This window comes from Biomphalaria glabrata, chromosome 4, assembly GCF_947242115.1.
Source record: "Biomphalaria glabrata chromosome 4, xgBioGlab47.1, whole genome shotgun sequence".
In the NCBI taxonomy this organism is placed as follows: domain Eukaryota; kingdom Metazoa; phylum Mollusca; class Gastropoda; family Planorbidae; genus Biomphalaria; species Biomphalaria glabrata.
Window position 1 is genome coordinate 44,429,201 of NC_074714.1, and position 23,803 is coordinate 44,453,003.

The window sequence follows — 23,803 nt, forward strand, 5'->3', positions numbered from 1 at the left end:
TTTCTCCCACTTCCCATTCTCGGATCAAGTTAAAACGTAACACAATTATTCATTGTCGATGGCAACACATGAATCAATAATAATATTGACATATAATTTAAATATTTATTGGTAATAAATTAATTCAGTTTTATACATAAAGGGAGATAGATATTGCATCATTTTGAGAGCTATGGCAGTAATTGTTCGGTTCTTGTCCTTATAAAAGCTTTATTATTTTTACAAAGCATTTGTTTTTTATATTTTGCTTTTTCTTGTTTTTTTTAAATCTTCTGAAACCCTGCACTGACTATTAAGATTTAACATACTGGGGTGTTAGTTAAAAATTCTATTTAGAAGAAATTTGGTGCTATTGTTTCTATATTTTTCCTGCATCATTTTTATCTGAAAAAAAAAGGACACAGCGTGGACCTGAGCGCCTTGTTGTTCGCATTGATGAAATACCTCGTTCCTGATACAGCACACGTTTACCTAATAAAGATGATAGTGGCCTGGTTTGTAAACTCTGGAACTAACTAGAACACGAATTTATTTCCATTACTGTAAGCTACTTTGTGTTACAAAAAAAAAATCACTCTTGTCGATGGCGCCTTCCGACAGAAACTCATCTGTCTAAATATAGGAGAGACGTTGTCCACACTACATCAAGGAACACGTGAGATCTCTTACGAAACCTCGGCGGCTAAAGTAGGTTTAGATTTGAGGCAAGTCCCCAGAGATCTCGCGTTGATTTCTCGTCTCCAGATTCAGAAGGAGAAGAGAACTGAAATGAAAAAAAAATTGTTTGAGGATGAACATACTGTGTGTTTATGTGTGTGTGTGTGTTTGTGTGTGTGTGTTTGTGTTAGGTCTAGTGTTCACGGTGTTGTACCTGTCCAGTCTGCGTATTACAGAGCACGAGCGGCGAATCGGCATTTCAATTCTCATGGTGATGTTTGCAGAAAGACGGTCACGAGATTAAAACAGTGGACTAGACGTGTGTGGTATGTCTCTTTGATAGCCTTATGGTCTAGCTGAGTCTAGATAAAGTCTCAGTTGCTGGTCTGCCCTATAGTCTAGAATAAGTTTGTTTGGCTGTTCTCTGCAATTGTCAAGACGAAGTCTGTGGGCGATGTTTTTACAAAGCTAATATTAGCTCACTCTGTACGGTGCTGCTATGTTGTTCAGATATTTGCAATCGATTTCTCGGCCACTTCTACTCATCTAATCGTAATCAAATTTTGCATATACGCTCATGCTCGATGACAACACGTGAATCAATAAATAACAAAATCAATCAATTAATCAATTAGTCGTAGTTAAATAATTTTGTAGCGGTTTTATTTTGCTGATATATTTTATTATTTTCTCTCTCTCTCTCTCTCTGTTTCTCTGTCTGTCTCTGTCTCTCTATCTTTGTCTTTTGTATCTGTCTATCTGTCTTTCTGTCTGTCTGTCTCTCTCTCTCTCTCTCTCTCTCTCTCTCTCTCTCTTTCTCTCTCTGGTACGTTAACAATTGAGCCACTAATTTTCAAATTGAATAGTATGCTTTTTACAAGATATGGCCTGTTCGGAACTCCGTAAATGCATAAAAAAACAAGCAAAAAAAAAAAAAAAAAAAAAGCTAAATCACGAAATAGATAAATTACGTAACCCTAAACATAGCTTCTTATGTTTTGTTTTATTGGCCATTAAGTGCAAGACGAGTTGGTGCTTGCTGTTTTGTGACATTTAACAATGTGTAACACTCTTCTGAATTAAAGATATGTTTCCAGTCTTGACATAAACCAGTGAGACTTTTGTAACGTAGCTGTAGAGTAACCAGGTGAGAAATAAGACGAACAATAAGATCACCAGGTGAGAAATAAGACGAACAATAAGATCACCAGGTGAGAAATAAGATGAACAATAAGATCATCAGGTGAGAAATAAGATGAACAATAAAATCATCAGGTGAGAAATAAGATGAACAATAAGATCACCAGGTGAGAAATAAGATGAACAATAAAATCATCAGGTGAGAAATAAGATGAACAATAAGATCATCAGGTGAGAAATAAGATGAACAATAAGATCACCAGGTGAGAAATAAGATGAACAATAAAATCATCAGGTGAGAAATAAGATGAACAATAAGATCATCAGGTGAGAAATAAGATGAACAATAAGATCACCAGGTGAGAAATAAGATGAACAATAAGATCATCAGGTGAGAAATAAGATGAACAATAAGATCATCAGGTGAGAAATAAGATGAACAATAAGATCATCAGGTGAGAAATAAGATGAACAATAAGATCATCAGGTGAGAAATAAGATGAACAATAAGATCACCAGGTTAGGAATTAAGATGAACAATAAGATCACCAGGTGAGAAATAAGATGAACAATAAGATCACCAGGTTAGGAATTAAGATGAACAATAAGATCATCAGGTGAGAAATAAGATGAACAATAAGATCACCAGGTGAGAAATAAGATAAGCAATAAGATCATCAGGTGAGAAATAAGATGAACAATAAGATCACCAGGTGAGAAATAAGATAAGCAATAAGATCATCAGGTGAGAAATAAGATGAGCAATAAGATCACCAGGTGAGAAATAAGATGAGCAATAAGATCACCAGATGAGAATCCAAGAGGTTCATAAATCTAAGGATGACATGAGGCGATTGCAGCTGCTCCACCTCGAGTGCCTATGACCATTAAAACACAAACTACATGAGTCTCCTACTAAAGATAGTTATTCAGGCAACGTTAAAGGGATAGAGGGAGACCAAGAAACAGATGGATCTATAACAAGGCTACAAGAATTTCTTGTCTTACCTCTAGCACGAAACCAAGCAACAGACTAACTACATCTAAACGTCACACCGATTGTTATTTTTAGTGCAGAAATGTAAAACAAAATTTCCTCATGGACAATTAGATTATTATTACTATTTCTATGATTATTATTACTATTTCTATGATTATTATTACTATTTCTATGATTATTATTACTATTTTTATGATTATTATTACTATTTCTATGATTATGATTACTCTTACTACTATTATTATTTCTTTGGTACAAATGGCTATTTATGTGTATAGGTTTCGGTTTCTCTTGATAAGCTACATCTGATGACCCAATATCAAGTTTGTAGGCGCGGTATTCTTGTCTATACAAGAAGATAAAGGAATAACTTTTTTTCGGAAATATAAAAATGTAATCATTCAAGAAGAAATAAGACAGGATTATATTAAGGCTTGTCTTCGAGTCCGAAGATATAAAATACTGTATAGCCTCCAGCTTGCACTATGTATTTTTAAAGTAATAATTTGCTCTAGCAGACCAATACCAATCTTTATAAACTGAATGCAGTCCACAGTGGCAAGAGATAATTATAAAGAGACTTTTATAATGCATTATAACTTAATTTCACTAAAAGGTTCACAAATTAGACTTAACACGAAACTTTTAAACTATTGACTGACCCAGCCTTTTATCTTACCTTATATTTTATCCTATCCCTGTCAGGATTTTGTGATTTTACCATCACAAAAGAGATACAAGACACCGATAGTAAAGACAAACAGACACAAACACTCTTTTGTCGTCCTGGCAATCAAATCATTAAATAAGAACAATCTGGTATAAACTTTGTCACATGTAAATTATGAGTGAGTCTGGTGTGAATGTACACTTTGGTTTCTTATAGTTATAATGTTTTTTGTTTGGTGTAATGCACAAATTGTAAGGCAAATTTCCATACGGACAATAAAGATTATTATTATTATTATTGTTATATCTCATACTATTTCTAAAATAAGCTTCTCAAATTGACAGGGGAAAAAACTCAGAATCTGGGACTGAAAAGAATCCTGCTTATTTTTTTTTTTTTTTAAACTTTTTGGGACGTTTCCAAATTCTGTTACTTTTTTTTCCTCGAAATGTAAACATGATGTTTATAGTTTATACAATTAAAACAATATTGAAACTTATTATCGCGTGACAATCTGAACTAAACTTAGAAGCGACGGAATGAAAAAAAAACAACAATGTGTTTTCAACAATACTTCTCACATTCTCCCAGATTTCACATCTACAGAATGTATCAAAAAGTTTGCACCTCGGTAGGACCTATTGTTGTGTGTACAGGTCCATATGCCCAAGGTTCAAGCAAGTTCAAGGATTAAATGTTCTATTTCAGACAAAACTCTGCAGTAAAATTATTTGACCATGTAATTAAAGTCTCTTAACCTTTCGATAGCGTAAATAAGTTTTTATTTCAATTATTTTTTTTTCATATTCCAGAGATTGAAAGCAGCTGCTCAGAACTCCATGAAGAATTACGGAGCGTACACAAACACCATTGACTTCAATGTAAGTAGGAAGTGAACTCTGTGTAGTCATTTCAAAGTAGTGCAGTTTTATTTTGTATTGTAGCTATCAGAGATTTTCATATGCTTGGAAATGTCGTTGTGCTGGCCACATGGCACCTTCGTTTAACCGACGGCTAATCACAACAAGTTTCCGTAAGGATCAATAAAGCAGTCTTAGTCTTAGTCTTAAAAACAGGATTCGTTTACTTTTACATACTTACTGTCACCACGTGTTTGTGGTGTCAGATGTTACGATATGCAGCGGTATGCATATGCATTATATCAGAAACACTCAAACAATATTGTGATCCCGGAGATCCTAGTTTAAATGTAAACTCAAAAAGAAAATATTTTTTTAAATAAATAAAAATATGTATTCTAGAACTTAGAATTACTATGACGATATATATACTTCATAAATGCACATTACAAATAAATTTTAATACAATATTTTACAGTCTCTGAAGTCCCACGAAACTGATCATGGCATTTCTTTAAATACTCTCCGATATATGTACGTCCTTGACCTTGTTTTGAACCTCTGAACTGAGGTCCCGTGTTCGAATCCTGGTAAAGACTGGGATTTTTACTTTAGGGATCTTTGGGCGCCTCTAAATCCACCCAGCTCTGGTGTGTCATCGACACATGATACCATCGTTTATTGTGGGCTTCAGAAACAGAGGGCCTTTATATCATCTGCCCTATAGATCGCAAGGTATGAAAGGGAAACTTTACTTATCAACAACATACAGCCATGACCTTGCGATGCAACTAGTCAATCTAAAAATAAATCAGCGCAGGAGTAAACAACTTCTTTACGTTACGTGACACTTACTTAACTTAAGTAGATATTTAGTTTAACGACATTCGACTGTTTCCCTTCATTCCCTGTCCGTAGTCGAGAGGCTAAGTTCACTCAACTTGGCTTGACTTGGCTACCTATAAAGGGGGATCGAGGTTCGACACCCGATTCGAGCAGAGTTGTGTTTACTGAACGCCTAAAGGCAGCACGGAAAACCTCCCAGATGCCCGCTCCCCCCACTGGTCCACAAAAGAGTTTGGACCACAGCGCTCTGAGCATGCTATAAGCATGAAAGTAGCGATAGATAAAAGCTATAATTATTATTATTATTATTATTGAATTAGAGTTTGTATGTTGTATTCACATATTGGGCCTGACCTCAGGATGTAAAGTACTACAACGCCAAGAAAGTGGTGATAGAGACGGACCTGGAGAACATGGACAACGACACCAAGGACGCCATCAAGGAGACCATCAACTATCTGCCCACGGAGCCGATGTGGAGTTTCAAGAAGGAAGAGATGCGGCCGAAGCTGAACGTCAACCTCAGCTCCATCCACGTCCCTACCAACATCTACGACAAATGTGAGTACCAATAAATGTAACAACTCTAGGATAACATGCGGCCGTCCACGAAATGGATTCCATTACGTTAGGCCTTCGCAAGGTTTTGGTTTCTTCTTCTACTTCTCTCTTTCTCTCTCTCTCTCTCTCTTTCTTCCTCTTTCTCTCTCTTTCTCTTTCTCTATCTTTCTCTTTCTCTCTCTCCCTTTTTCTCTCTTTCCCTCTCTCTTTCTCTCTCTCTCCCTCTCTCACTCTCTCTCTCTATTTGTCATTCATCTCTGTCACTTCATCTCTTTTTTACAAAGCTTATTACAACAGTCTGTCTGGGTGGAATCTTGTACTCTATATTTCTCAATGTTCTAAATATCTGTGGCTAAAGACTTCTCATTCTCTTTAAACTATAGACGAGCATTAAAAGGAAGACTAGGATTTAAGTTGTAACGAAAGTAAGCACAGAATACTTCTAACAGCTTTAGAGAGAGAGAGGTCGGCTTTAAGTTTCTGAAGAAGATATTTAGTTTAACGACATTCGACGGTTCCTTTTATTACGTATTAAACGCATTATTTGACATCACTTCTCAGCGTCGAGTATCTTTGTATTGTTGGCCTTTCACCTGTGTGATTGATTGGACTTTGGTTATTTGAGTGTTACCTCCGTTCTCTGCACAATACACAGCACTGAGGCGCCTAACAACAGCTTGTCAAAATTATAATCTTTGGTTGGAAAATCGAGGGGGGGGTGGCTGTCTTATAATCTTTTTTTTTCCCTCCACACTACAAAAGCAAGAGGCGCGGTGGCTGAGCGGTAAAGCGTTGGCTTCCGAACCGGGGTCAAGGGTTCAAATCCTGGTGAAGACTGGAATTTTAATTTCGGTATTTTCGGGCGCCTCTGAGTCCGCCCAGCTCTAACCTGACATTAGTTGAGGAAAAGAAAAGGCGGTTGGTCGTTGTGCTGGCCACATGACACCCTTGTTATTCGTTCTCCACAGAAACAGATGACCTTTACATCATCTGCCCTATAGACCACAAGGTCTGAAAGGGGAACATTTTACAACAGAATCTACATGGTTTGAACGTAGGTATGTCTTCTATGAAGCATGCTTCGAATATTGATGGCAGACTTGATCTAATTCCCCATTTTCAAAATGCTTACAACCATGTGCGTCTTATAAAAACTAACACAAGTTCATTTTCCACTCATGCTTGTAGCTTTGTGTAGGTTTAACAAGAAAAACATTTTTTAAAAAATATATTTAAAAAAAAAGACAATACCTCCATTATTTAACTTCAACTATAATAAAATAATTTTAGAAAAAAATCATTTTAAAAAATGTATGATTCAATTCGGATATCGAACCCGTGACACCGTCATCTGCTAGAACTTATGTTCTGATTCGGCCAACAAGTAATGCCACTGTGTGCGAATATTAATGGTATGTTCATTATATGGACATCTAGTTTGAATGTAAGACCTAAAAATCTGATTTAGAACTCTTAAGATCTAGTCTAGGTCTATTTCTAGATCTCGAATCTAGATGTAATCTATATTATGCAACTCAGTTATAGCATAATTACGGTAATACCGCTGAGTACGCCATGTTGGCTCTAGACCTAGATAGAATCTCTAGCCAAATTTACATTTTTTTTTTTATTTTAAAAATTATAGCGGTCTAACTAGAGTTGTCTCCACGTGGCCAACGAGCTAGTTATTCTTTTCTCAACGATTTACATCAACGATTAAATTTCTAGGAAAATTGTTAGAGCCGTTTTTGAGATCAACCGTCCGCCCACCCAACCAGGTTTCTCCATGAAGGAGTGACTTGAATAGATGTATTGTAAATATATATATATATATATTTAAACTCTTGTTCATCTGATGAATACAGACAAGTGTTAAATATCAATAAGCTCTCCTTCCGTACATTACCTACCTCTATTGTCATCGTGTAGAGATATTGATCCCTGATGTATTCCTAACGATTCGCTCCTTGCTTCAACCAGTCTTGGGAGGATTATTCCATAGGCTAATCCTTTCCTAGAACATAAGGCTCATCCATTCCATCTGAACTTTTATCAAGAAAAAACAAAGAATGTGGAAGTCTGTGAGAAAGGGTAATTAGGTGTATGACTCGAGGCATGGAATTGACATCAGTTAAAGACATTGACCTTAGTTCAATGTATGCTAAAGAGTTTTTTAAAGTCCATGTATTGGTTTGACGTTCTAAAATATAGTCTTTGTTGACAAATGTATTCAAGCTATGGTCTTATTTATCATTAAGCAACATAAGAGAACGCATGCTCCTATTTCAGACAAGCATTTAGGCTACACATCTTGCATAAGAATATGTACTAGATTTATATTATATACCTGACATTTGTGTGGTGGTCTGTGTGTGGTGGCCTGTTGATTCTTATTTCAAATACATGTATTTCTTTCTCAAAACTAGGCGACCGCTACGACCACTACGATCGTTAATACTACTACACATAATAAATTTGAAAAAAGACCTTTATAAACATACTTGAGATAGATTCTACACTATCAGGCATTCTGGTCACTAGAACTATCCAGAGAGGACTTTTACACTACCAGGCAGTCAGCTATAAGTGAGCTATAAGTCAAGTGAGACTAACCTAGAGAATGCTTCTACACTATCAGGATGTCTTTTAAGATCTATTTAGACTAATCCAGAGATGACTTCTATACTATCACCCAGTCAAGCTACTAGATTTATTTAGAGGTGACTACACTATCAGGCTGTCAAATTTAAAAGATCTATTTAGACTAATCTAGATATGACTGATATAGTGATTAGAGAGTCCAGATATTAAATCTAGATACGTGATTATTTTACAATGAAAACGCTACAAAAGTCAACTGAATACTAATTTATTTATATTTTTCTTTTGCGTTTTATCCTCAACGTCAAAATTCTTGTTACGTCATCGTCACTAAGCTTATGAGAGCATTTCTATATTTAGAATTACATTACCAGTTTCTTGTTCTCTAAGCCCTAACAGTGAGTCCCTCGTTTCCAGTTTTCGTATTTGTACAAATATCAGAATGACATAAACCAGTGTTTCTCAAACTTTTTCCTTAACGGAGCACTTCACACATTCTGAGTATTTAGCGGTACACTTTGCTTAATTTTGAAAGAGAGATAATTCACGTGGTGGCCTCCTAGAAGTTTATTATTCCAGTTGTTCAGAAACTAGAAGAGAAAATGAAAATCGGACATCATGATATTTTAAATCATTCAAAGTTCTGATGCAAGGGCTACTTTTTTCTTTTCCGAAAGTGAGCCATCTATTTTTTTTTAATTATATATGCAAGCAGATTTTTCAAAAAATTACACCGCTTTTCAATGAAAATCTTCAGGGGAGGTAATTTTTAAAAAATGGTCATGGACTTCTTCATTAATAACTCAAGCTTCTTTCATAGATTTGCGCATTGGTACAAAAAATTGCATCTAAGGTCACAATGGTAAAAGTGTCAATGGATCATTATAATATATATTTTCCATTTGATAACTAACTCGTTGAATAGAATACTGATTCAAATGTTCTTTTTAAAAAAGAATTTTTATACGAACTTCGTTTTAGTTATAAGTTTCAAAAATAGCAAACTACTTTATAGCGCGCAGTTTTGATATATTGTCAGTCTAAAGAAGACTAAATAGAGCCCAGATCTAGATATATTTATAATTTGAACAGCTAATTAATTATTAAGGCAATAACTTATCTTCTGACAGCTTAGGGGTGCAGATTTATTTATTATGTAAACAGTAGTATTACATTAGGAAATCAATCGGATACGAACAGCATATAGGTCACAATTACCCGGTAACAAAAGGCATACTATTAATGATCATTACTTTGGCACAGGTCTAGTAATTTTAAGATTAAGGGGAGGTATCCCTGAAAATCTTATTTTTCTTATTTCTGAAGCTAGGCCTTTGAAATTTGTTATGGTAACATATAATGATATTCTAAAATAAATAATGCTAAAAAAAAAGTTGTTTGAATGATGGTTGCCATGGTAACGGCGGCCATATTGTTTATTGTATACAAATTAAAACTCTGAATTTTGTAAAAACTATTGATCAAAATTACATGAAATTGAATTTAAAGATAAGAGAAAAGGATCCTCTAAATTGGTACAACGTCAGAATTAAAGATGTAAGTATGGTTTTTTTTTTACAAATTTTTGAATTTTTAGTTATATTTTAGGCATAAAAAACAGGATAAATATTAATTAAAATTACTTTAAAAAAAAAAGTAAATAAAAGTTTGAAAAAAACTCATTGTACGAGTAAAGTAAATGATGTCCTTAAGAAGTGTTTCAAATTTCATTGAAATCTATCAAGTAGTTTAGGAGAAATTCCTAGTAAGGCATAATGATATGTGCAAAAAGTAACATTTTGAGAAAAATGAGTTTAAAGTATAGATTTGAAAACTTAGAAAAAAGTATTAAAAAGTTTCACAAAAATTCATTATACAAGTAAGGTATATCATGTCTAGAACAAGTGTTTCAAATTTCATTAAAATCAAACAATTAGTTTAGGAGAAATCATGTGTACAGCTAAATGACCTACGTGAAATTTATATTTGTTGATTTCTGAAAAAAGAAGAAAAAAGCAGAAAAAAAAACAGCTAAAACTGTCCTGCTTCATAAGTAGGTCCCTCTGCATCTCTTAACTCAAGTTCCCTTCGAGCTTTTGCATCTTTCCTCATCTGGAGTCGTCTCATGACCACTTTACTTTTTTTATACGCCGACCCACTTAATCGTTGATTCTGTCGACTCAAACCAAGACGATGGGCATGAAACGTGTTTTTGCAGAACAGAATATTTTTCATTATTTTTGAAGCAGCAAATCCAAAGTTAAAGTCATAAATAGAGGATATCACTGAAAATGTTACCTTGTTCCAAGAAGAAAATTTCTTTTTATCACAAGTACTCCAAATCTTGGAATGCAAAGACTCGTTGGCGTTTTGGGTAGCACCTAGCAAACAACGTTGTAAGAGGGCTGGCTCGGAGAGGCGTTTATATATTGGTTTTAAGTGGTCAGCTAGTAGCTTATAATTTAGAGGAGTGCAGAGAAGCTTGCTATGTGGACCAGGAGTCTCATTTTTAGCAACAGCAGCATTGTAGAAGCACCACGAGCCAGATCCAGTTGGACACAATTGATGTTTCGGTGATTTGTCAGTTGACAAGCAATGATAAAGAGATGCCATTATAGCTTTCTGCATATCAGAAACATTTTTATGCTTTCTAATGGCTCTAGAGTAATAAAGTGTTAACTTTTTTATAGTGTTTTGAGTTAGTTTACCATGCCCTTTGCCTCCAAGAGAAGTACCTTTTTTGCTACAATCAGCAACTAAATTTCGAAGTGCAGATCCCATCCTTTTACCAACATGGTTGACACATTCTTCTTTTACTATGGGAATGTCACCATAAGGTTTAAGTTCAGTTACTCTTTTGAAAGATTTAGCATCTCCATCAGATAACATTGATGTGTAGCGAAGCTTAAATTTTGTAACTGACCTCAGCCATAATACCTCTGCGGCATGTGTTTCCATCATAGCTGATGAACCTGTAAATATAAAGAAAATCAAACAGTTTAGAAACTTGTTAATATTATTTAGTGAATCTACAAAAAAAGCAAAGCTAATAAAAATTTAGCGAAGAGAATTTAAAAACTATACACAAAGACTTGATAGAAGTGTAAATTATATTTAATAGACCCTCACCTGTGTAGTTGATTTCACAAAAAGGCTTGTGTGTTTCAAACCATTCTGAATACTGTGATGGGGATTTTTCTTTAATCTTTCTGCCAGTGGTTTGACAGACCAAACAAAATGTTGAAACTATGTGGAAATCCAAAACATATCCTGTTAACACATCAACAACACATCCAATTCCAATATGTGAAGTGTGTCCTCTGGTTAGCCACGAGCCATCATATGAGACATCAATATCAATGATATCTTCTTCGTTTATAGAAACTCCACTTTCCTCCGCATGCTTTCGACGAATAAGGTCAACAGTTTTAAGTTCTAGGGCCTGTCGGATATCATCACCTTTATTGTAAATTAGTTTAGTAATATTTAGAAAGTTTTTTTTACACATTCCAGGTATGTCTAAATGTTCACACAGTTTGTTAAATGTGTAGGAACCTAATCCACATAAGATTGATGATAGAACTGCAGAATTGTTAACAGAATATCTTTTATTTTCTTTAGAATAACCTGATGTATGGTTGCTACTTACAACTGTCCTGCATGTTTCACAGTTAATGCTAAGTTTAACAGACAGGCCTTTGCGACATTTTTCATCAGAATTTAATTTTAATGAAGACTTATTGCAGCCAGGACAAAGTAAAGGCTGTATAAGGGCCTGAAGTTGGTCAAATTCAACTATTGTTCTGTTAGTGTGTGGAGTGGTGGATATTAAATTATCAACATCTAATTTGGGAATGTCAATAATTTTACTTGTTTTACTCCTGGTATTGAGATCTAAATGAAGTTTACTAGACTTAGATCTAGATGCCAATGCCTCACTTTTATTGGCTTCGGTAGACACATTCTCAATTTCAACTGCTGCCGTAATATTATGTCCAGAAGATGAATCAGATCTAGATCTAGTAGGGCTAGGTGTTGATGAAGATATAGATCTAGAACTTGTTGTGGAAGTACCAGATTTATCTAGATCGACTAGAGTCTTAGATTTACCAGTAACTCTTTCTAGATCTAATTTGCGACTCATTCGAGCTTGCTTCAATTGAGCTAGCCTTTTGTTGAGTCTAGCCATTTATAAAAAACAAGGTGAAGCAGATCTAGAATATTTGATGAATAAAAAAAGAAATATATATACTGTAACTGTTGAATAAATAAGAAAATGCACACATGAACAGAAAAGAAAGTCAACGTGTAGACTTCGCCATTGAAATAAAGTCTATTATCGATAGTCGGAAATAACAAAAGTAGTTACGGGGATTCCGACCACGGGGGCAAAATCAACCAATGGCGTTTCTTTATTTATTAGCAAGGCTAAAAATAATCTAATTTGCTTCAAAAGTTGACCGAAGATTTCCGATCATTACCGAAATTGAATGAAACATAGAGCGAAAACGAGGCGTCTTTATAAAACTAGAGATCGTGAGGAAAAAAACCATACCAAACATCGATAGTCAAACAATGATTTGCTTATAATAGAGATGGCGTAACCAAGGGCCATTTTTGTACTTTTCAAGAAATTTTATAAAAATTTTGTCTCATAGGCCTTACAAAAACAACATAAAACATGTTTTAGACACAGATTTAAGCAATAAAAATGATTGTAATGTAATGAAAAATGGTTGATCTACTTAATTATGTTATTAGTTAAAAATCGATATCCTAGACCTAAAACTCGATTTTCTCTAGGGATACCTCCCCTTAAACGTGTAAATTCATACGAGTTCTAGTCTAGATATAGTAGATTCTATATCAAGATTCTATATCTAGACTTAGATCTAGTTCTAGACCTAGACTTAGATCTTGAAGCTAGATTTCGATCTAAAACTAGGTCTAGATCTAGCTAGATCTATGTCTAGTTTATATGACACATGACAATGGAGATATTAATTTTTGTTAGCGATGGGAAAGTCTTATTGTTAAGTCATGTATATACTACTGTAGCTAGCTAACTAGCCTAGCTAACATAGGTCAAAACATTTTTTCGTGTCGCCAATTTATCTAATTTTGTAAGAAGAATAAATCTTTTTTAGTTTCTCTTTATTACATGTAACATGTTATTAATTTTGAATGTAAGGCTAAGGTCAATAATTATTATTTTAAAAATTATAAGTGTACGCTAAATAAATATATGGAGATGCTGTAGCTGAGGGGTAAAGCACTTGGAACCGAAAGTCCCGTGTTCGAATCCTGGTGAAGACTCTAGGTGGGCCACTTCGGGGGCCGATTTTGAGTTTGTGTCTCCACACAAACTGTCTTTGTAACCTTGTTTTTAATGAACAATACCCTGATATAATTGCGCATTTTAAAATTATATTCTAGAGACGCTATAGCATTCAAAAACAGAATTACACAAACATTTTATTTCGGCTGGCATATTGAGGTTGAACTTAGTTTAGTGTTAGGACCCTATATTAGCTTGAAATCAACGTGTGTTTAATAATTAGGTAGAACTATTACTTGTACCTTTTAAAGTCCTATTTTATTGTATAAAATCTAGACTGAAAATCCGATTAGTTTTGAGTGTCTTATTATATTAAGGTGGCAAAATAAAATAACCAAATGAGGAAACGCTACGAAGAGCAGGTTGCCAGGACATCCGCTGTGTTATCAGCAGCAGACTCCATGGATGGCTTGGCCACGTTCATAGAATGCCAGTAGGTCGACCTCCACAAGACATTCCGTATGGCGATCTAACAGAAGGCAGGAGAGTCGCTGGTCGCCCGCTTTTACGGTATACGGATGTATGCAAACGCGACATAAAGCTCTTCAAAATCGACACTAGCAGCTGGGGAAAAGTGGCACTGGATAGTTTCGCATGGAGAGCGAGCATAAAGGAAGGGTCTCGGTTTGCAGATGCCATACACAACAGTAGTAGAAAGAAGGGTGAAAATGCGCCTGGTGATTATATATGCCCAACCTGTGACCGCAGCTGTGTATTAAAGATTGGCCTCTTTAGTCACACAAGAATTTGCAAAGGGGAAAGATCGCCTCTCAAGATGTAAAATGCCACAGACAGATAATAATGTATGACTTCTCACTATTCTATAGCTATCGAAGAAAAAAAAAGCGTATTCTACAAGGTTTATACAGAACAATTAACTTATCATTACGTATTTAGAATGTAGTCAGTGTGTGCTCAACCCAAAACATAGTTGCAAAACAACCTAGAAAAACACACAAGTGTATCCTCTTCTAAGCTAAACACTCGTTTTTCTTTTTTGGCGTAAGGGCACGCAACCTTTCGGTAACCACTGCCTTTGGAAAAAACAAAACCTCTCCACTAATGACTGTAATCACTACTAACCGGGCCTTGATGATAAAACCAGCGGGCAGCTGACATTCCGCTTAGATTAGATATCGATGGACTTAATTTCAAAGCGCTTCCATTTCCGGCGTTGACATCATCAGAAATTGCGGTCTTCGTCTTACTTTTGTGTGTAAATTACAGAGCATCGAGTGTCAGTCTGGAAAGATAACTCTAACGTCACGACACAGACCCAGATAACAGTTTAAGACACAATGCCTCATTAGGTTTATTGTTTTTTTTTAATATAGTTTTTTTTTTCTCGGCCCACGCTCAATGCAGCCCCGGGCATTTCGAAGACTGTCAACTTCTAATGGACTTGCCATAAATATTAATGAGAAAGAATAGGGGAAATTAGAAGTCTTTAAATTTTCTTTTTAAATCGTAGCCTTGAGCTAATAGGGCAGGCCTTTTCCATGCTACTCAAAATGCCGCGTTTTTTTTATTTTTTAAAGTAATATAGGATAATACAAAGAAAAGAGCATTTCATCTCTTTCAATAATTTCCTGTTGTTTGTAAATTAATGTTTACAATTACATTAAAATGTTTTTGTTTAAAACTGTATTTCGAATCCATTAAGTTTCGTATATTTAATTGAAACAAAGTATTGAAAAGCCTACAGGCAAGTAATAAAGAAAATACATTTATACAAAGATTAATACAAAAAAATGGTGGCCTATTAGTGACATATATCCCGACTGTGTATAGCCGAGACCAATTGTTTTGAAGGCGTGAACACGACCTGCGACGTCATAACCTGTGTGCAGTGGAGACCAATATACGTAGTAGCCAGGTCGTACAGACCTGTGACTTGGTAACAAGCCATTGGTCTCCACTGCCCACAGGTTGTGACGTTGTAGATTAGTGTTCAGGCCTACAATGATGATTGGTCTCAGCTATATCGTTATAGAAGGCATGATCACTCATCCGTGATATAGCGTCGACGTCACTGAAGGCTGTCGAAGGTTTATACGCCTGGCTATTGGTGTGTTCTGTGTTTTCTACAAGATTGAAACCACTTTCCATTACTGCACATGATGTGTACATCTTAACATTAAAGTACTTTATACCTTGTATACTCTAGTTTGTACATGTTTGTAAAATGTTGAACATGTTTCGGCTATTAATTCAGAGTTGAAGATAAACTACTTCCTAGTCCAAACCTCCCGCAGGACAACGGAGGATGGCAGCGGGCAGGCTATGACTCCTGCACCATCGAGACAACCGAACGATAGCCCAGTGCGCTTACCTCACGACCAGGCACGATTGGTCTCGCTATAGCAGTGATACCGTAATTCGACTCCACAAGACCTCAGTCCACATATATAGCGTGATGAAGTGGCACAAGTTCATTGCACATGACGGCATATAAATTTGCTTCCGCCACAGGCCGAAAACTCTCAGGCACAACTGGTCTACAATTTTAGTGGCAGATGGTGTCAGAGGATACTTACCAGTAATAAACTCTTCAATTATCTGAATACATACATAGAGACTTATTAGAGTTACCACACAAAGCTATCAACATGTAATAAACTTTAAAAAAAATAAATAAATAACAATTCCTATTATTTCCGGGTCAGTTGTGAAAAGTATTTAAGCAGACAGATATTTCAGTTAAAAGCTAAGCCCCCAGTATTTCAGCCATTCTACTCCGCTGTAGCGACGCATCAACTGGCTTAGATCTTTCGTGATCACTCCTAACAAAAGCTAATGGTCACTAATGCCATTAAGCTTATCTGCTCTTGGCCACTAGGTGGCAGCACGAGGTTTAGTGATAATCAGTTGTTAATAGTGACACATCATTGTTTAATTTCGTTAGATATTATCGTCTGTATCTTATAAGAGAAGATAATATGACGTCCTTCTCCTAAATTCTTGTATTTAGACTGTCCCCCCCCTTTCTTTTGAAATAAAATAAGTTATAAGCTACAGACGCTCCTTCAAAATAGAAGATAATTGCATCATTCGCGTAGTATATTGGTCTGTTAATTAGATACCGTAACTGTAAATGAGTGATTCAGTGAAACTCGTTCTATGCTCTAATTGCACTAGGAAAGGAAAGAGCAATGTTACGAATTTATCTTAGAATATGGAATAAGAAATGTGTTTTTATCTTTGTATCGCTGTAATTGTAACATTAAATACACTTCAGAAAACTAAGAGCCAACTGGATCAGTGGTTCTCCAATTCATTGAATTTAGGGCGCATTATAGACCACATCAACTATTTTGTGTTCCCTTAGGCGCCCTCTGCCAGATACATCTATGACTGATTCGTAAAAGAATATTTTAGTGACGTGTGCAAAGACATTCTCGATGAATAGAAAGACGACTCTAGTTTTTCCAAGAAAGAAATAATTAAAATAGGGAAGCGCTGAAATGATGAAACAAATAAAACGACCTTGATGTCTTTGTTCTAATCTTTCGGACGGCCTCGTGAAACAACGCGCTGTCATGAAGAGTCTTGGCTTTCATTCTAATCTCCAGCTGAATAGTTCAGGGCTCTAGAGTATCAGCTTTAATTAGACACACATCTTGAAATATTAAAATGAAGGTTAAAAGACGGTGTGAATAACACATTCTGACATTCATTTCCTTACGATAATTATTTTCACTTGATTGACAAGCTCCTGTTGAGTGTTAGCCTTGGCTGGTTTTCTCGAGAGCTATCGATGCGTAGATTAAAGACCAGTGCTTTTACTAAGAGACTATCATAAACTTAGGTTTAGATAGGAATTCTTATGTATGTCGAACTTAAGATTTAACTTATTAGGCTTGAGTTAATTTGTAGGGTTAGTGTCACGTGGTCAGACGATGCTTGCTACTAAGAACAACGGAAGTTATTCGGAGATATATCCATTCAAGAAAACAAAGCAATTTTCCCGGTAAAGCTAAATAGCTCAGATGAGACAATTGAAAACTTCAGTTTATTTCCTACTCTGTACTGTCAGTGTTCAGACCTTCTTTGACGATTGGTCTAGATCAGACAGGCGACAATTAGGATGTCAGGGATCGCAGGGAAAAAAAAGTAGTTTTAAATATAGGTTTCATATCGTCAGATAGGACTGCGTTGTTTTGTTTTTATAATAGTTCATACATTTCTGATATTCACACAAAAAATGTTTGCTATGACTTTGTGTTAACCGAAAGATACTCTTAGTTCAGTATATATTAACCCTTTGTCTCCTAAGGCAGTTCAGAATGTGTTTACATTATATGCCTAAAACTGTCTGAAACGTTGTGACACAATTATTGTTTTCTAAGAAGAGCTCACCATGCCTCGTTTAGTGAAAACCGGATGTGTATCTTAAGCTCTATTAATTTTAAAGAATTTTTTAGAACGAATAGACACGTAGTATAAGCCCCCAACAAGAAAAAATGAGTATTTTTTATGCTTTTTTTTATATTCCAAAGGTATTAAAAGTAATTGCTTAATTAGAAATAACGAACTTTTTTCTTTTCAAATAGTTTATGTATTTATTAGTATGAGTTCTTAAGATTTGTTTAAAATTACTTTTGAAGATTTATTTAACATTCGGAGTTACCACTCTTGGCTAAGGACTTCAGTATATAAATAATATATGAGCTATTGGGTAACAACTACTATTGCAATATGACAACTACTATTACAATTTTGTCATTTATTTTCAACCTGTGTTCGTTTGTTTGAAAAAATAATAATTCATAACCTGACCTTTGACCTGTATTGCCATTACAAAATGAACCCACGGAGACCTTTATCTTGTATTAGATATATTTGTATTTTGTTTACTTTTTTTTTGTTATTTTGTATTAATTTTCTGTCTTCAAGTATATTTAAGTCATTACCATCACCTGTGCTTTATGTTCCTGGTGAAACATAGGGCATGATAGTCCCTCAGTAAAACCACGCCATAAGGGATTGGTCATATAATAGAATAATTGTAATTTTTTTAACCAGTCAAATCCATTTTGATCTAATAACAAGTGTGATTTTATTCATGTTATGTAGTCTGAGATAAAGAAGAAATACTGCCATCAGTATGTATGCATATTAAATATTTATGAAATAATATACACTAAATTTTAATGTGACAATATAAAAACGTAAAAAAAAGTTAATTAAAAGAAATAATTTCGTTTTCAACATACTAGTACAAACACTTTTGTCAACTCTTTATAACAATCGGATATTGGAATATACTGTCAGTTGTGCGTAGGGGTTATTAAGCTCTGTAAACATTATCTGTGTCTTTATGACCACTGCGGAAGAGCTGCCCTACATGTGTGGCAACGGTTCGAACCTGGAGAGAGAAAACATTAGCAATACGTCATCATGCATGTCATTTTGGACTAGTGTTATTTTGGACTAGTTTCATTTTGGACTAGTGTCACTTTGAACTAGTGTTATTTTGGGAACTTTTTTCTTTTCAAATAGTTTATGTATTTATTAGTATGAGTTTTTAAGATTTGTTTAAAATTACTTTTAAAGATTTGTTTAACATTCAAAGTTACCACTCTTTGCTAAGGACTTCAGTATATAAATAATATATGAGCTATTGGGTAACAACTACTATTGCAATATGACAACTACTATTACAATTTTTTTTGTAATTTATTTTCACCCTGTGTTCGTTTGTTTAAAAAAATAATAATTCATAACCTCACCTTTGACCTGTATTGCCTTTACAAAATCTTGTATTAAATATATTTGTATTTTGTTTACTTTTTTTTTTGTTATTTTGTATTAATATTCTGTCTTCAAGTATATTTAAGTCATCACCATCACCTGTTCTTTATGTACCTGATGAAACATAGCGCATGATAGTCACTCAGTACAACCTCGCCATTATCCTCGGTCTCTTGCTGGTCTTTTAATGGCGTCCCATCTGTTTCCTGCCCTCTCACATTGATCTAGAACAGCGGTTCTCAACCTTTTATGCTCGGCGACCCCTTTATACAATCCCCCACTCTTCCGCGACCCCCCCCCACACACACACATACAGCAATAGAAGATAGACAATAAATAACATTCCTTATTTTCGATGGTCTTAGGTGACCCCTGGCAAATCGTCAATCGACCCCCAAGGGGGTCGCGACCCTTATGTTGAGAACCCCTGATCTAGAAACACTGCATCAGAAGAATGTAAAATGCCGCGTTCTTTTATGACATTTGGACTTGAAGACTTTGTCTTTTATTCTGTAGAATAGATAAATATTTGAATTTATTTTGTGTTTCCCCCTTTGCTCACTGACTTGACCTGACCTTTCAGTAAGACTCTCTCCTCTTTGTTCTCACTCATCTTTATAAGTTTCAACGATTCCTAAGACTAGACTTAACCATTTAACCTCTGGAGTGGCTTCTTAAGCTTGGTCGTGTGATATTAAATTTGGGCTGTCGACTAGATGGTCATTGGTTCGAATCCTGCCCGTTGCCATTCCTCGCCAACTTGCAGAGTTTTGGGATCATATGTAATAATGTTAATTTCTGAAGTAACCTCCAAAGCAGTGGCGTAGCTAGAGTGGGGGATGGGGAGGAGAATTTGAAAATTCCCCCGGGCCCCCATTTGAATGGGGCCCCCTAATGAGTTCAAAATGCAGAAGTCCCCAAAGAGGTAACCCCCCCCCCTCCCGGGCCCCCAAATGATGGCAAATTCCTAGCTATGCCACTGCTCCGAAGCACCTAAGACCTGGTGTAAACTTAAATACTGATGCCTCCAACTTATGCATTCGAATACCGGAAAAACGAAAGTTTAAAAATATGCCCTTTATAAATGATGTTAGCGGAACCATTCTAAATTTCCTTACCACGTGAAGTGTACACATTTGTATCGTTCAAAGAGATGACACGCCCACTATTGTATCTATCGACCGTTATGTTCCAGAGAATGACAGAGTGTGAGCGTCTCTGTGTGTGGGTGGGGGTGGGGGAGGACTAAGACCAAATAGAAGAACCTGTCCTAGCTATTTTATCTCGTACATGGCTTCAGGCCTCGTGGCTGTAGATCAACAGGTCCGCGGAGACTCTTGCTAATGTTATTGCTTAGTGGGATCGGTTGATCTTACAAGTTGTGTCTTGGGGGTCCGATGGGACGCAGCCTCGCTACCCTGCCCCACCTAATGGTACCCTTTCCTTATTGGTACCACGTCGACGTTGTATTGTGTTGATCACGTGACCTCTGGTAGTGTGTTAAATGGAGCGGGATAAAAGTGTAAAGGTCAATTGGATGAATGTGCTGATAAGGCCAGATAAGGACATGGCTCAAAGCAAAATATTGATCGAAAATAGTAAACTAGCTGTTAGCAGCTCAGTGGCTGGTGGCCGCCTGGCTGATGCGGCTAAAACATAATAAATATAAAGGTTTGAAGTTGTAAATGGTCAGTTGCTAGGTATGTCTTTTGTGGTTATGTATTTCAAATCTTAATGGAGGCAAGAAATTGTTTTCATTCGATATTTATATCCAGGATGCCCGAAAACTCCTAATACATTATACACTGTAGTTTTAAGTGTCAAAGGGTTGGATAGCACTACGCCATAGCCCATGGGAGAGATACAACCTACGATCCGAAGTTAGGGCATAACTGGTCTCAATCACACACATATTGACCAATATTTGTTTTTTCCTGCACGATTCTATATTTCATCTTTCTAAATAAGATGTGTAACAAAATATGTAGGTCACAGCTGGGACTGTGTATCCAGGGGAAATGCTGCACTCCTCGTTAATCTTGGGACTCGAACACAAGCCTTATTATTATGTATTATACATAAACACTGACTGCTCAACACAATTAGGCTGTTAGCTCTCGATACAACCTTTGACTGAGAGAGAATTAAACTGTTGGGTTTTTTTTTCGTTCCCAGCTGTCCACATACTCAATGGTGTGCAATGGAGCTCCAATCTAACTGACCAGTTTGTCAAGAACGCCCAGGCTGACCCGACCTTGACCTGGCAATACTTCTGTAGCTCCGATGGCTTCTTTAGAATTTATCCAGGTATTGAACTTGGCTCTTCTTGATGCAACAGTTGTACTTTAAAAAAAAATTAAAGAAATGACAAGATTAGAAAAATGGTTCATTTTGACCTAGGATTAAAAATTTTTTTTAAATTATTTCCATAGTGTAAACATACATTTTCAAGGCATTTCTATTTCAAGAACACTAAAACATCGTAAAATTTGTTTAAGGTACTTTTGACCAAATGTATATCGACTCACTCTGTGTGTCTGGTAAAAAGTTCGTTCACCTTGTTTCTTCACCCATTCTTGGATTAAGTTGAAATTTACACAATTATTCATTAGCATAAAAAGACGTACATGTTATTTAAAAAACAAACTACCAAAATACTTAATTGACTGCTGCTAAATGATTATTTCGTTTGAAACCGACAAGGAAAATTAATCTTTCAATAGTCATGGAGATGGCTAAATATGTTGGGTTCGGTCCCCTTATATACTTGTTCACATTAGTTTCTACACAACTATTCTCGGATCAAGTTGAACTTTTAAACAGTTATTTATTGCACCTAAAGAAACAAGGGTGCTATGGCTGAGTGGTTAAGCGCTTGGCATTTGATTTTGTGTCCTGATTTCGAATCTCGTGAAGATTGAGATTTTGAATTTCGAGATTTTTAGGGCGGCCAGAGTCCACCCAACTCTAATGGGTACCTGACTTTAATTACTTTAGTTAGGAAAAGTAAAGACAGTTGGTCATTGTGCTGGTCACATGACACCTTGCTCGTTGACCGTTGGTCAAATAAACAGATGACCTTAACATAATCTGCAATATTTATCGCAATGTCCGAAGGGGAACATTATTTTTACAAAAAAATGATTCAATTTTTAAAAATTAACCAATCAGTCAATTAATTATGGGTAATTATTAGTTTGATATCGAACAAGGGAAATAACCTTTACATTATAGAGAAATAGTTGTAAGTATTGAGTTCTTCCCCTTGTAAAAGCTTTGTTTTTATTATTATTATTTATTGCTTGCTTGTTATAACATACAATAATAACGATGTTGTTTTTTTTTACAAACTCTACTTGGTCACAATATATAAGGTAGATTCGATCTATATTCAAGCGATTTGCACAATGTTTACTTCGATTCTCAATTAAAATTGATGATAAATAAGTTTCCCGAAGCTCACACCAGAAGAGTCTCATGTTGTGATATTTATTCTGTTTACATTGTCTACAGCCATGCAGTGGCCCAGAGAGGCCGACAAAGTGGACACGTTTGATTGTAGAATACGAAAATGGTAAACAATATTTCTTCTCTAGTCCAACCATTGTGTTAACTCTACTACTTTAAAGCTTTATTAAGAATGTATTTAATTATATTCCAGTTACAATGGGACATATCACATATTTATGTTAGACAAGTGATACAAAAATTTCGATAGCATGGACATTTCATTTATTAATTTTTCAATATTTAAACGATACTTTGTTATCGTGTATGAAATGACAAACGAAATAAGTTTAGTGAGGTCCTGGTGGCAGAGGGATAAAGCATTTGAATTCAACATGAAGATTTCATGTTTGAATCCACAAGAAACTATGACTTTTTAACGAGATTTAACACTGAGCCCAGCATGTTCGAATGAGTACCGGATATATTAGGAGAAAGTAAACGCAGTTGGTCTCGGTGCTAGCCCCCATGACGCCCTCGTTAGCCGTTGACCACTGATCATATTATTATCTGCCCCATTTCTAGCTGTCTCCATTTCATTTTTTTTTATTAAAATGGAAATTACAAACGGACAAATGTCATGAAACTCTTAGAACACCATCGCACCCTTACCAAGACACCCTTATTCTCCCTTACCAAGACACCCTTATTCTCCCTTATCAGGACACCCTTATTCTCCCTTACCAAGACACTCTTATTCTCCCTTACCAAGACACCCTTATTCTCCTTTACCAAGACACTCTTATTCTCCCTTACCAAGACACCCTTATTCTCCCTTATCAGGACACCCTTATTCTCCCTTACCAAGACACTCTTATTCTCCCTTACCAAGACACTCTTGTTCTCCCTTACCAAGACACCCTTATTCT

At 35.7% G+C, this 23,803-nt stretch overlaps 2 protein-coding genes across 3 annotated transcripts in view; one reads left to right on the forward strand and one right to left on the reverse strand.

The window, feature by feature from the left end:
* LOC106062465 (voltage-dependent calcium channel subunit alpha-2/delta-3-like) overlaps positions 1–23,803 on the forward strand; it is a 239,117-nt gene that overhangs the window by 180,921 nt on the left and 34,393 nt on the right. For both annotated transcript variants that reach the window (XM_056026032.1, XM_056026034.1), the window contains 4 exons: positions 4,280–4,348; positions 5,533–5,734; positions 21,603–21,734; positions 22,941–23,001. In XM_056026032.1, coding sequence (XP_055882007.1) covers positions 4,280–4,348; positions 5,533–5,734; positions 21,603–21,734; positions 22,941–23,001 — 464 coding nt within the window. The remainder of the gene's footprint in view (positions 1–4,279; positions 4,349–5,532; positions 5,735–21,602; positions 21,735–22,940; positions 23,002–23,803) is intronic.
* On the reverse strand, positions 9,730–13,150 carry LOC129925739 (uncharacterized). Its single transcript, XM_056026035.1, has 2 exons — positions 11,465–13,150; positions 9,730–11,307 (listed from the first exon to the last, which is right to left on the reverse strand). Exons 1-2 carry the CDS (start codon positions 12,522–12,524, stop codon positions 10,367–10,369), a joined length of 2,001 nt encoding a protein of 666 aa, XP_055882010.1. The 5' UTR covers positions 12,525–13,150; the 3' UTR covers positions 9,730–10,366.